General features: G+C 35.9%; 1 protein-coding gene across 2 annotated transcripts in view; it reads left to right on the top strand.

The window, feature by feature from the left end:
* Positions 1-16007, top strand: part of orb2 (cytoplasmic polyadenylation element-binding protein orb2) — a 70588-nt gene that overhangs the window by 39460 nt on the left and 15121 nt on the right. Inside the window, exon 1 of one of the 2 annotated variants that reach the window (XM_076133724.1) lies at positions 14486-14658. The exons of the other annotated variant lie outside the window; for it this stretch is intronic. Coding sequence (XP_075989839.1) covers positions 14592-14658 — 67 coding nt within the window. The 5' untranslated portion in view covers positions 14486-14591. Of the gene's footprint in view, positions 1-14485; positions 14659-16007 lie in introns of those variants that run through there. 2 annotated transcript variants of the gene reach the window in all.

The following is a 16007-nucleotide window of genomic DNA, read 5'->3' as shown; positions in this document are numbered from 1 at the left end:
GCGCGGGTCAGCTGGTTTCTTATATTAAGATGACTAAGCATAAAACTATTTATCTCTTTATAAACAATTTTGATTATAATTACGTGATATTTTACAATTATAATAGACCTCACGTACTATTGACATTTTATTTTAATTATTTCTATAATATCACGCCTTTATCCTCAGGGGATAGGTAGAAATAATGTTAAACTAGCTTGTACCCATGACTTTTCCCATATTTTGTCGTTTTTTAAATGCATATAAGCATCAAGAAGTGTTTCTGTTACGCTTTAAATACTAAACCGCTAAAAGAATTTTGATGAAATTTAGCATAAACATATTTGAAAAAACACGGGATTAAAGAGACTGCTTTGTTTTAGACTAATGTTAGATAATTATTTATCTACTGGATAAAGTATGGAAAGAATACAAAATCCCATCTGTTTAACTATCAAATAATTTAAAAGGTTATACGTCTCACCGGAGAGGAGCTCGTGGCTTAGTTAATAACAGCCGCGCGGGTCGATCTCTGAGGTTAAGCCATGCTTGCCGAGGTTGATTTGTGGATGGGTGACCATCTTATACATATCGAGTTCCTCCGTGTTTCGGAAGGCACGTTAAATTGTGGGTCCCGGCTGTAATTTTCGAAGATCTTTGACAGTCGTTAACAGTAGTCAGAAGCTTGAAAGACTGACAACCAGTCTTACCGAAGGGTATCGTGTTTTCCCAGGTAACTGGGTTGCGGAGGTCCGATAGGCAGTCGCTGCATGTAAAACACTGATATTCAGCTGCATCCGGTGAGACTGGAAGCCGACTCCAACATAGTTTGAAAGAAAGGCTAAGCTTGATTGATACGTCTCACCGCACTATGAGAGTGATGTAATAGAGAGTGTACCTGTGTATTGTACACACGACACTATAAACATAGTCCTGCACAGTTGGCTGGTTTCAATGAAACTGACCACCTATATCGGCTAGAACACTATTATTATTATTTTATAGTTATGATACTGTATGTAAATGTTATTTCCTTTCCCTCTTATCCAGAAAAATATATGAAGTTATGAAAGGCTTATATAGTGTTTTGTTTCTTTCACTCCATAGCGAAATTAAAAAGAGAAAACATACAGTAGCTTTTTAAACTAAAATAGGTTTATAGTGTGTTTATGAATAAGAGGCTTATTTTTATATTCTTCCTTAATTTAATATCCACTTATAATTATGATTGTGTTATAGTGAAGTGAAAATACAATGTGTATTTGAAATATAACGTTTTTTAATAGTGTCAGTGATTTAAAAGTTATAAAATGATTAACGAACATTTAGTAAGCAATATGACGTATTATGGTGAGTTCTTTAATTTTATTTTTTCAAAATGGCCGCCGAAAATTTTTCTTTTAGTTACCCCTTTCCAAGTGATGTGTGTATTAGAAATAATGATCACTTGTTATAACGGTGAAGGAATACATCGTGAGGAAACCTTGCATGTCTAAAATTTGTTTAATACATTTATTGAGGGCATGCAAAGTCCCCAACCCGCACTTGGCCAGCGTGGTGGACTCAATGCCTAACCCCTCCCTCTCGTTTGGGAGGAGACCCTTGCCCTCCAGTGGGACAGAACGGGTTAAAATATACTATTGCAAATATTTTCTATCTAATATAAAAAAATCTCGCGTCACAGTTTTCCTTGCCATACTCCTCCGGAACGACTTGACCGATTCTTATGAAATTTGATGAACATATTGAGTAGGTCTGAGAGTTGGCCAACATCTATTTTTCATACCCCTAGGTGACACTTTTTTTTATTTTGGTATATGGCATAACAACGTTTGCCGGATCAGCTAGTATTTTTATAGTATTTTAAACATTTAACGCCTATACAAGCATTTTGTAACTATCTCTGCACATATTTCCCGAGCAGCCATTTTCCCGTTACGTCACTGGTCAGTAATGGCGACGATTCTTCACTTTTATAGGGTGAAATAAGCGAATTCTTGGCGCATCAATACCACTGGTAATGGGGTCACCCGGGACGGTGTGGCCTACATATGGTAACCATGGCAACGCGGCCATTTTAACCGTTGCCATGGTAACGACGCATGCGCGCGAAAATGAGGCGTGTCGTGTTTTTTTTGCAGTCAGCTGTGCCTAGGATTGGAAATGAATTAAATTAGGTCGATTTGATATTTCATTTGTCGTATGATTAGTGGTCAACCTAGTGTCAAAGTTGTTCAAGCCCGAAGGCCTTTGACGTGGCTTAACGACTATTATCTTAAAGCACCGGGACCGACTATTTACGTACCCTCCGAAACACGGAAACGCTCAGTTCATATATCTCTATGTGGTCACCCATCTATGGAATGACCGCGTCAAGGTTTGCCTAACCCACAGATCGTTTACCGACCGGTGAGCGCAACTGGCTTTAATTTAATATCTACTTGACATTTGTTTGGTATCAAGGTAAATCGGACTAAAATGAGATCAAACGATTAACGTTCTTGAATTCAGGGTTAATATCTAAAATATTGAAAAAATATCTTAAATCTCATAGTATTATTGTTAGTCTGGTGTTTGGTAACGTGCCCTATATATAGCAATAAACTCACTCTATTACATGGGACTAACATTGTTAATGAGGAAACGTAAGTGTATTTCATACTTCTATTAATACTATCTAACTATTCATACTTTTTAAAAGTAATTCTGAAATAACTAATACTGAGTTTCGTTAAAAACCTAATGTATGGATGTAAAGCTGCAAGGGAAGTATATAGAGTTACTTTCGCATTTATAATATTAGTATGGATATTCATATTTTCGCAGCAAATACGTGAATATTGACGTTTCATAAAAAGTAGCCGATTTGACTAATAGTCAGGCAGCCTGTTCTAAAGAATATCTATATTTATGTATAACAGACACTTATCCGACGGTTAAACTGTCGGTTAGACTCGGCTGTACCCGGGCCACGGCTTCACATTAGCCACGATGCTGATCGATTCGCGCATCCTTGAAACTGAGGGGTGACCTAATTTTGAACATATTATGTGAATTGCGACGACGATTCGCCCCCGACTTTGTTCGCGTGAAAAGGTTTCTACGGATGAAATATTCTATGTGTTAATCCAGGTTATAAACTATTTGTGTATTATATTTCATTCAAATCCGTTAAGTATTTTTTTAGTACTAGCGATAGCCGAGTGGTATAAGTTGATATCTCCCACGCAAGTCGCAGGTTCAAACCCGAGGCAAAACACCAATGATTTTTAGAAGTTATGTGTGTATTAGAAATAATTATTACTTGTTATAACGGTGAAGGAGAAAATCGTGATGCAACCGTGCTAGCCTGAGAGTTCTTTAGAACAGTTCTTGAAGGTATGCAAAGTCCCCAACATACAATTGGTCAGCGTGGTGGACTCAAGGCCTAACCCCTCCCTCATTACGGGAGGAGACCCTTGCCCGGCAGTGGGACATTAATATATACTCATAAATTAACAATCAGGCTCAGAACAGATACTCATCACACAAATATTTGTCCCGGGTGGGATTGAAACCACACGCGGCGCTACGGCTATTGCGGCGAAGTGACCTAAGTTACTACTTAAAAATAGTTTTATTCATAAAAAAGACTAAAAAAACATAGTTAATTTTAATCCGCCATTGTCAATCAGATTATTGATCAGGTGAAAGTATCGTATTTCACAATCGAGTGCTCATTACGCGGCCATTTTGTTTGAAACGAGAGCAAAACAATCATTATTATTATTTGTTATCTTAACAAGAGAAGTTTTTAACAAATTCTTTTTGTACAAAACTTTAATTAATTTTTTTTTTTCTGTTATTTTTCTTAGCAATGTTTTTCCAATATTTTATTACTGGTTCTTCCTTATTGGTTAATTTGTATTTAGGTAATGGTTAGTGGTCAACCTAGTGTCAAAGTTGTTCAAGCCGCAGTCTTTGACATGACTAAACGACTGTTATCTTAATTGACAACATATTTTTTTTTTTTTGTATTTTTTCACCCTTTTCCGTCCCACTGCTGGGCAAGGGTCTCCTCCCGAACTAGGAAGGAGTAAGGCCTTAAGACTTCGTTTGCCCTCAAGAAATGTGTTAAACATTTTTTAAGCATGCAAGTTTCATCACGATGTTTTCTTTCACCGTTGGAACAAGTGATCATTATTTCTAATACACACATCACTTGGAAAAGTCATTGGTGCTTCGGGTTCGAACCGCCGACCACTTGGGTGGGAGGAGCCACTCGGCTATCACTATTTTCATATTTAGGTAAACGATATATCGGATATGTATATAAGTACGTATATAGTAAAGGAAACAAACCACAATTTGCACAGATCTCAGCAAAATAAGCGTAATTTTATTCTTGTTCAATGCGTACATCCTTCTAAATCGATTAGAAACTTAACATTCAATAATTGGCTTAGAATCTTAGTATAATTATTGTGTATTAAATACATACATACATAATATCACGCCTGTTACACCCAAAAGTGGCAGACAGAGGAATATTTGGAACTGTTGAGAAATGTATATAAAAAAATAGTACAGTCAACCTGGGTAACTTTGAATCATTTGGGTAACATTGACAGTGGGAATATGAACTAGTTTCGATTATTTTTTCATATGAAACCAACACAATTGATAAAGGTATATATTATTATTAGTTTTGCAAACTTTTCAATATAATAAATATCAAATTGACCCTACTTTAAACGATCCAATTATGAATCCAAAACTTCATAATTTGACTGCAGTAGGATACATGAAATTTTCGAAGATCTTTGACAGTCGTTAACAGTAATCAGAAGCTAGAAAGTCTGACAACCAGTCTTACTGAAGGGTATCGTGTTATATCCCAGGTAACTGTGTTGTGGAGGTCTGATAGACAGTTGCTTCATGTAAAATACTGATATTCAGCTGCATCCGGTGAGACTGGAAGCCGACTCCAGCATAGTTTGGAATAAAGGCTAAGCTGCTGGTATGCCTTTTTCGCCTTTTTTATATTAGTAGGCAGAGACCAAAGAACGTCACTTGGTACGATCTTTACAAACTTTCCTTGCTTCATTCACATACATACATGTTGTCATACAATAAATCAATTCAAATTATGCAAGAAATACGAACATTCATATTTTTACGTTATTTCATTCATACATACATTTTCATGAAATAAATCACACTAGTTTTCTTAATGTTATTGAAATTCCTTACATTCTGGCTAAGCGCCATATTGTCTGGTCAACATAGTGTTTGTATGACAACATACAAAAGAAAACATGCAAATATCAAACTACATACATCCTACAAATATTATAAATTCGAAAATTTGTGAGAATGTACATATGTATGTTTGTTACTCTTTCACGCAAATACTACTGAACCGATTGCGATGAAATTTGGTATGTAGCTAGTTGAAGACCTAGAATAACACATAGGCTACTTTTTATCCCGGAGTTCCCTAGGGATCGGGATTTATTCGGGAAGGGTTTTCACGCGGACGAAGTCGCGGGCGGCCTCTAGTATACAAATAAAAAACTATCTTCATGCATATGCTAGCGGCCCAGCTTTGCCCGTCTTAAACAGTTATTTTACTAAAAAACCTTTTCAACTTTTACGGTACCGGTCGGAAAACGATCAGTGGGTAAAGCAACCCTTGGCGCGGTCAATCTATAGATGGGTGACCGCATAATGGTATTTTAGCTGAGCGTCTCCGTGCTTCGGAGGGCACGTAAAAAGTCGCTCCGGGCTGTCTACTAAGATAACAGTCGTTAAGCCATGTCAAAGGCCTTTCGGGCTTGAACAACTTTGACACTAGGTTGACCACTAACCATACGACAGAATAGAATAGAAACGTTTCATTAACTTATGTCCCAAACCAACATGGCGGCCGGTAAGGTCTGCATTGACCGAATTACAGTACACAAATAGGTCACCACCTCGCTACAAAGTCACATGTTACCAGATTACCTCACTGCAAAGTCACTGCGACGAAATGACTGAGTTTCTTTTTGTCATATTTTGTCACGTTTTTAATACTCCCGGATAAGTATTGGTTAACTTATCTACAAGATAGTTTAACTGATGTTTATTTGTAATATGTGTTATTGGGCTTCAGTAGGTGTTTGTGAAAAGTAGGTGTATTGATTGTTTTTATATTATTACATAAAATTTAGTTAAGTTTTTTGTAGGTTAGGGAAATGAATAAATGATATTGTTTAATAAGAATATTATTGAAAATGTTTTTTGTAGGTTTTTATAGTTCCCTACAATTTTTTATGGAAAAATTCAGACGGTATTCTTAGAAATATTTAATAAGGTAGTTAGTTTAAAACTCTACCTATTAATTAAACTGCTTTAATTAATTTCCAGACATATTCAGCGAACGAATAAAAACAAAATATATTCTATTAACTTAATAATTTTGTAAAATATCATCATAAAGCGTCTATTTTTATATTCAATATATTGCAGGAGAACGAATAAAAACAAAATTTTCGTATTAACCCAAAAAAACCCAAAAATATCATTATCGCCCGTCCTTTTTCAAAAAACCACTCCCAATTTTCTACTACCTCCTACGCACTACTAACCCATACAAAAATAGCCTAAAGAGCCCTAATTTTACACAATTTATCCCTAAAATGTAAAAAATATAATCTTTAAACTTTCAAAATATTTTTCTTAATGTCTTCTACACGCTACTAACCCATACAAAAATAGCCTAAAAAATCCCTAATTTTACATAATCTATCCCTAAAACGTAACTATTAGTGTTCACAAGTTTAACCTATATCGACCACGGGCGAAACTGTGTGAGAGCGGAGAGGCCACTGACCCGACACGTGCTCGGCCCGCGCATGCGTATTATAAGTCACGAAATATTTCGGGACATTTTCGACAAAATTTTGGGAAATTTTTTGTCGAAAAGATGAGTTGTTTTTTGGGTTTTTGGGATTCTTGGGAGGTTAATAAGTAATTGTGTTTTAAGTTTGTGGAACAAATTTGATGAAAAAACTGTTTTTTTTTGTTTTTTTTAAAGTAGGTAGGTAAAATGCGTTTTTTTAAATTAAAATTTGAAGCTTTCTGTTTAAATCTGAAAAAATGAAAAAAAAAAAATGAAAAAATATTTATTGCAGCAATAGACAAATACAAGTTTCTAAAATAAACACTTCACATTATTTCTATAACTAAAGCTGATACATTCTTAACGGTAGGAACAATATCTGGTGGTCTTCTCACTAGGCATGCCTGTGTCGAGAAGACCGTCTACGATTTTCAAAAACATAGTTTCAGTCGTTCAGTTTTACAATTTCACGTTTAGACTATAAATGTAGTTACAAATTATTCAAAATTATATCGCATTTCTTAAAAATATTAAAATACTTAAAGCTAAATAAAATTTAAATCCCAAGGACAAAGTTATAATTTATGAGTTAAGTTTAGTGAGATCAGTTTCAGGTAGTTTTAAACTTATCTATATCATTATGTATGTCCACTTAATATAATTAATATTGTATATAATAATATATGTATGTGTATGTATGTATGTATGTTTATATACGTAAATATGAGTATATACATAAAATATAGGTAAATAAATCATTAATTCAATTATATTATATGTTTAGTGACCATATTATTATGCTCATTTATGTATATCAAATTTGTATTTTTAGAATTTCTTCAGTACTATTGTATGTCATTGTGGTTAACCATTTTGATATAATAGTTTTGGCCTCACGCAAAGACTTTTATTTGATATTGCAGTGTTTGAGAACCGTATTATAAACATGGACTTTAGCAAATTGTCCAAAGCGCCGAGCAAACACTGTTTTAACTGCTGGTTTTGGGAGACGGAACATTCTTCGGTTGATTAACTCTTGGTACTCATTCGAGACTAGAACAATCTTGTGTACTAAGGTTGACATCTTGAGGATGTATAATTGTCTAACACTGAGTACGTTGCTGTCAGCATATACTAGTGTTGTAGGATACCGAAACGATTTTTTTAAAATCACTTTAAGAACAGACCTTTGCGCTTTTTCTACTAGAATAAGCAAGGACTTGGCAGTTCCACCCCAACATGTGATGCAATAAGTCAAAATAGATTGACATATGGCAAAATACACCATTTTGAGAGTTTTTGTGTCTGCAATATTTCTGAGATGCTTAAAAATTCCAATCACCTTTCTAACGCGTGCTGATAGGGTCTCGATGTGTTTTTTAAACGTTAGTTTCTCATCTACAAATACGCCCAGATATTTTACGACAGTTTTCCTTTTTAAAGGTTCACAGTTGCAGATGCTGTCATTGCACACATGAATTTTGATAAGAGTATCAGAGGGGGAAGAAACATCTGTCTTATGAAAACAGATGTATTCGGTCTTACTAGTGTTTAGCGTCAGTAGATTATTTTCCAGCAAATCTATATAGTTTTTGTAAATAATTATTGTTTTTGGGTTTTGTGCCTTTATTGAGTGACAATAACTGAATATGTAATCCTTAATCATACGGGAATTACATAAAGTTAACGAAAATATGGAAATTTTTATTGTTTCTTCTGAAAATTCAAGCTTTCTTATTTGCTTTTTATTTACTAGGATATATTAAAGTTCTTACATACATACATTTACGCCTTCTGAATTCTTACAGGATTCTACTTTTAATAATCTTTAATCCTTATTTTACAAAATCGTTTCAGAAGTAGATCTATTCTAGTTTAATTCACCACAAACTAGCGTCTTCGTCCGCGTGAAAATTATCCCGGGGAGCTAAGGAACGTTCATAGCAAATATCAAGTTTGTACGCTCAGTAGTTTCGACTGTGCGTTGTCCGTCAGTCAGTCAGTAACGAAAGAGTTTTTATTTTACTAGCCCGCGTCTTCGTCCGCGTGGTTTGTGACTTAGCACAGAATTTTCATACAAAATTTCATCCCGTATTTTATCCCCTTGGAGGTAGAATTGATCAAAATCCTTTCTTAGCTATGTTGGAGTCGGCTTCCAGTCTCATCGGATGCAGCTGAATACCAGTGTTTTACATGGAGCGACTGTCTATCTGACCTCCACAACACAGTTACCTGGGATATAACACGATACTCCTCGGTAAGACTGGTTGTCAGACTTTCAAGCTTCTGAATACTGTACCTATAGATCTTCGAAAATGACAGCCGGGAACCACAATTTAACGTGCCTTCCGAAACACGGAGGAACTCGATATGTATAAGATGGTCACCCATCCACAAATCGTCCTCGGCAAGCTTGACTTAACCCCAGAGATCGATCCGCGCGGCTGTTGTAACACCATACGCCAACCACAGACTAATTTATTCCGTTCACGAACTGAACGAATGAATGAATGAAATTGTATTGATTTTTACAAAGGTTGACCTACAAAGCTGGTTGCTAGATAACGCACTGTGTTGTCCTGGGTTCGAGGCGGGGTAATAAAGTTGTTATTAGGTCTTCCTGTTATGTTATAATTGGGTTTGTTGTACGAGTATGGGAGTTTGATTCCCAGGTTAGGTAAATTAGTGATATTTGTTTTTTTTTGTTAGAATATGATTTGACTGCCTCCGTGGCGCAGTGGTTTAGGTCATACGCCGCTTTCAATGCGTCGGGAGGTCGTGGGGTTGATTCCCACACGGGACAATTATTTCTTATCAAAGGTCAACTCCCGCACTGAGAATCGCTCTTGTGTCGTGGGTACTTTTACGAACATACAAACAACGGACACAAAGTACAACCAGACCCGAAACAACTAATATATTTGTGGATCGCACAAATAATTGTTCCACTTGGGAATGGAACCCACGACCTCCCGATGCAATGGTAAAGGCGTGGCGACCTAAACCACTGCGCCACGGAGGCAGTCAATATTAAGTATGTTCATATTTCGCACTTTTAAAAAATAAAAATTACCTCCTTTTTTCAAAGTCGGTTAAACGCAAGACACGTGTAAAACACTCCATTTAATAAAATTACATAGTAGTGTTAACTAACAAGATTGTACAAGAATAGCCCAGTGCTGGACAAAATGGATTACGTCTTAACGCCTTACACTTACAGCTGTGCCCACTAACTAGGTCAGTGGGATAATAATCTTATGTTTAAGCACGCGGTTTTACCTGTAAAATGTAGATGTGGGTATGACAACTTAGTATCTATCCTACTAATATTATAAATGCGAAAGTTTGTGAGTATGTTTGAATGGATGTTTGTTACTCTTTCACACAAATACTACTGAATCGATTACGATGAGCTTTGGTATGTAGGTAGCTGAAGACCCAGAATAACACATAGGCTACTTTTTATCTCGGAGTTCCCGAGGGTTCGGGATTTACAGACACCAGACAACACCACTTGGTACGATCCTTACAAACTTCCTTTGCTTCATTCACATAATAATTTACTTTTATTTCAATGACTATAGTCAGTTGCGCTCACCGGTCGGTATACGATCTTTGGGTTAAGCAACCGTTTGCACGGTCATTATATAGATGGGTGACCGCATAGTGGTATTTGAACTGAGCGTCTCCGTGCTTCGGAGGGCACGTAAAATGTCGGTCCCGGTTGTTGTCAATTAAGATAACAGTCGTTAAGCCACGTCAAAGGCCTTCGGGCTTGAACAACTTTGACACTAGGTTGACCACTAACCATACGATAGATAGATCGGGTGCAGGTGTGATGTTATGTGTCACATATGTTCCTATACCTATGAGAAATATCACATTTATTCTCACGGGAAGTAACAACTGTATATAATAGAGTTATAACAATAATTGAGAGCCTTCAGTGGGAAGCGACATTGAATGCATTATTATTTCAGTACATCGATTTTGTTAACTAGGTTAGAAGCTATAGGTATATACTAGCGGACTCGACAGACGTTGTCCGGTCTACACGTCTTTAATTTGAAAATTTTTAACTTTTTTTAATAATCTACACCATTCTCAGATCCCCTTGAACACACACAAAAAATTTCATCAAAATCGGTCCAGTCGTTTAAGAGAGGTTCAGTGACATACACACTTACAAAAGAATTATATATATAAAGATTAGGTCGGGGAAAAAGTCTTTTCGCATTATAGTATGTATGAACTTGTAATAAAATCTTTTCTCTACACAAAAAAGCTCGATATTTGGGTACCTCACGAGCTCACTGAAAGAAACCTAATGAACCGTGTACTCATTTGTGATTCTTGAAGCCAAAGAGATTTTATTACAAGTTCATACATACTATAATGCGAAAAGACTTTTTCCCCGACCTAATATTTGAGTCTATAATGTTGGAGTCGGCTTCCTGTCTCACCGGATGCACCTGAATACTAGTGTTTTACATTTACATGGAGCGACTGTCTATCTGACCTCCACAACACAGTTACCTGGGTTATAACACGATACCCTTCGGTAAGACTGGTTGTCAGACTTTCAAGCGTCTTACTACTGTTAACGACTGTCAAAGATCTTCGAAAATGACAGCCGGGACTTAAAACTTAACGTGCCTTCTGAAACACGGAGGAACTCAATATGTATAAGATGGTCACCCATCCTCAGATCAACCTTGGCAAGCGTGTCTTAACCTCAGAGATAGATCCGTGCGGCTGTTGTTAACTAAGCCACGAGCAGTATGTATGTATGTATGTATGTATGTATGTATGAACATAAATGATTGTATGAGGTCGCGAATAATGGTTTGTTTCCTGTGATCAGCTGTTCCTAGAGGGGTATTGTGCAAGTGGGTTACCGATTCAAATCCGGTTCGTGAAATATTGCGTTTTAGAAAATTTGTCTGAGTTATGCTTTGTGGTTAGTGGTTGTGTGTACGACTGTTGATTATGAGGTATGGGGTTTGGTTCCTGAGTCGGGCAAAGTGTTAATCTTTTCTAATGAATGTTAGAATATTTTTCATTAGTAGTAGTTTGGTAACGTACCCGGTATATGGCAATATACTCGCCCCCTATTACATGGGACTAACATTGTTAATGGCGAAACATGGGTGTATTTTATCTCTGCCTACACCATCGGGTATAGAAGGCGTGACCTACAAAATAATTATCATAGAAAAAATCACACACAGTCATTTGATTACATACTAAGCAGAGCTTGTACTGTAACTAGATAACTGATAAACATACTTATATACTTGTAAATACATACTTATATAGATACATTAACAACCAGACTCAGAATAGATACTCGTGCTCATCACACAAATATTTGTCCCGTGTGGGATTCGAACCACCCGCGGCGCTACGGTTATTACGGCAAGGTGACAACGTTAACCACTGCGCCAAACGTGAAATTAAATATAAATACATTTAGGTAAATAATTTAAATATAAAATCAACATTAAGAATGCATAGCCAACTAGTTTTAGCGCTAAACCCCTACGCTACTTAATAAGCTAAAAATAGCAGTTCCCGGTAGCAGAATAGCAGTTAATTATTAATAAACAGCATTGCGACATTTTAACATGCTATTTCGTTCGAACGTTGTGTTATATATTCGTGCATCTCACTTATATTGTAAATATAAAAGTTTGTGATTATGGATGTATGTTTGTTGTTAAAACTGTTGAATGAATTTGGGTGAAAAACACTCGAAGAGTTTATTTTTTGTTTTAACACAATAATATATGACATTTTTATTTCAAGATTGTATTATTTTTCGTAGCTACTCCGCTCCTAATGGTCCTATAGTCTTTCTTAATAAATAGGCTATTTAACAGTAAAACAATTTTTCAATTCGCACCAGTAGTTGCTGAGATTAGCGCGTTCAAAAAAACAAACTGTTCAGCTTTATAATATTAGTATAGATATATTTCGCGGGAACAAACTAGCTAATTTTCTATAAATTAATTAGTTTGTTTGGTATTTCGCCTAATGTTTCTGTCCGTGCAGAATGTTTTTACAGTAAAATGATGAGAATGAGCTTATAAACTTGCTGTGTGCCATATTTCGTTGAAACTTGAAATTCATACAGCAGTTATCGCTGAAAGACGAACGAACGTCCAAAAGTCATCTTTACAAACTCAATTTGCCTACCACCTTAGAAATATGACGTAATATTATATGTCAGCATCCACCAAAAATCTGAATGTTTTCATATAAAATCCATCTACAAAATTCCTTATAAAACAACTTAATTTCGATCTAAAGTAAGCAATAATCTCACATCTTCACTTCAATTGACACTAATGACAGTTAAACCCTACCCATCCCTCTCTAACATTTGTAATTAGAGCGAGATGGCACTACAGTAGTGTTGCGCCAATGCGCCACTAGTGTCGCAATATGACACTGGCTATGTCAAGGAAATAGCCGTTCGAATAAAGCTTAGTTTACACTAGGCGCCCATAGCCAGTTGCGCTCACCGGTCGGTAAACGATCTTTGGGTTAAGCAACCGATGGCGCGGTCATTCCAAAGATGGGTGACTGCATACTGGTATTTGAGCTGGGCGTCTCCGTGCTCCGGAGGGCACGTAAAACGTCGGTCCCGGTTGTTGTCAATTAACATAACAGTCGTTAAACCACGTCAAAGGCCTTCGGGCTTGAACAACTTTGACACTAGGTTGACCACTAACCATACGATAAGCAGAACCAATGTGCTATCTATCCACGTCTTACTTACCTCCGGTTTCTTAGTACATTTAACGGTAGAAACTATTCAATAGCGTTTTTTTGTATGAGTTTTGACACTATCGAATAGATAAACTACCGCTAAATGTACCTCAGAAACCGGGGGTTAGTGAGATAGACGATCAACCTTTTTTATCGTATGGTTAGTGGTCAACCTAGTGTTAAAGTTGTTCAAGCCTTTTTACGACTGTAATTTTAAACAACAAGCGTGACTTGTATCACGGAGACGCTCAGCTCAAACACTGCACCTACATCTATGTAATGTACAAGTTAACACACTGATCGTTTACCGGCCTGGTTATAAGCCCAAAATTTACTAGTTTTTTATAATAAAATATATGAAAAACCTTAAAGAAACCGAGCCTTATATACTTAACTTCACCGCAAATTTGTAATTATACTACTATTATAGTAAATAGTTCTGCGTATTTCGAAAATAAAGTATCAGTATCAAACATGCCACCTTCAGCTGCATAAGACGTGTCACTGATGTTGTAAATTCTGAACTTGATATTATACAAATCTAGGTAAAAAAATATTTATTAATTCTAGTAATAGGCAATCTGTGTGCCAAAACACATTCAATAGTTTTTGCGTGAAATAGTAACAAACATTAATTCATTCACCAAACTAGCACAATGAAATTAGTAGCATATTTCAATAATTAAAAAATGTATAGCATTTTAATTAATAGCTAAACAGCTATTTCGAACGTTATTAAAAAGCTATACATACTTTTCCGATAACATACCACTGGCATAGCACGCTAGAAGAAGAAAAAACATTTCAAATTTGGAATGTTAGTTGTTTTGTTTTTTTTCTTCATTCGCGTAGTCCGTCATAGCGGGGATCACACGTTTTTCGTAAAATTAAAATCAATTTTTCAAAAAAAAGTATATTTTTCTTTAAATTAAAATAAAACCTGGATCTTTTGGAATTTTGATTTTGAAATATTATGTCGGTGCATACTATCCCTCTGGTAACACCTTTCATTAGAGGCCCGAGGTTCCCGTATAGAAAGAGTGAGTGATTTTTTCTTTGTTTTACGTAGATATATTCACGACTTAGCCCTTCTGGTACAAGTAGAGAACTATCTCTTTAAAGTCTAATGAGCACTTGTAATAATCTCTCAAGTTATTAAAAATCGTTGAGAGAAAATACATTTTTGAAGTACCTACGAAACATTTCTAATGTTCACTTGTTTTCTGACATTATTTTTAAATTGCGATCTTTTCTGCTTGTTACATTATATACCTCTGCCTGTACTTTTTGATGTAACAAGCGTGATATTACATATGTAATTCATAAAATCACGCCTTTTTTCATAAGGTAGGTAGAGATCAAAGAACGTCACTTGGTACGATCCTTACAAACTTCCCTCGCTTCATTCACATACATACATGTTGTCATACAGGACCGTCGGTTACGAGTATGTATCTGTTTAATTCTTATATTTTCGTGAAGATATCTAATTTCTACCAATATAAATTTTTCATTTAATATATTTTTACCTACACCAAACAAATTTTGTGTAATTTTCAGTCATTTTGTTTCGTATATGGTTGTACTTTATGTCCGTAATTCTTACTTATTATATTAAAATAGACGAACCGCTGTCCCAAGATCGATTTCCCGTCTAAACTCAAAGGGCGTGGTCAAACTCGCGATTCGAACCCAAAACTTTAGACACGTCAGCAAGGGACTTTATATTCCTTCAAGTAGTGTTAAAGAACTCCCAGGTTTCATTACGTTGTCTCCCTTCATCCCGTTATAACAAGTGATCATTATTTCTAATACACACATCACTTGGACAAATCATTTGTGTTTAAAATAAAAAGTCTTTTCCTATTATAGTTCGTATGAACTTGTGATAATATCTTTTCTCTACATAAAAAAGCTCGATATTTGGGTACCTCACGAGCTCACTGAAAGAAACCTAATGAACCGTGTACTCATTTGTGATTCTTGAAGCCAAAGAGATTTTATTACAAGTTCATACATACTATAATGCGAAAAGTCTTTTTCCCCGACCTAATTCATCATAAACTTTTACATTTATAATATTAATCATTCAAATCTTTATTTAAAGTCTCATTAAGAATAGTATCCAAATAATAATTTCAAATAGCGACGGGTATAATTATTATCAAATAACTTGGAACACTGCCCATACCCTGTAGCTAACGGGCGTGATCGCGTGACCTTTCGTCACTAGGGCGTTGAGTTAAGGAGTGCCGGCGCGGTATGTCTTTAGATGGGTGACCACATTCCTTTCCAATCAATCCAACTATGTTGGAGTCGGCTTCAAGTATCACCGGATGCAGCTGAATACCAGTATTTTACATGAACCGAATCTATAACAGGCCATGAC

The sequence above is a fragment of the Anticarsia gemmatalis genome, chromosome 30 (assembly GCF_050436995.1).
Source record: "Anticarsia gemmatalis isolate Benzon Research Colony breed Stoneville strain chromosome 30, ilAntGemm2 primary, whole genome shotgun sequence".
Classification (NCBI taxonomy): domain Eukaryota; kingdom Metazoa; phylum Arthropoda; class Insecta; order Lepidoptera; family Erebidae; genus Anticarsia; species Anticarsia gemmatalis.
This window is presented reverse-complemented; position numbering and strand designations above follow the sequence as displayed.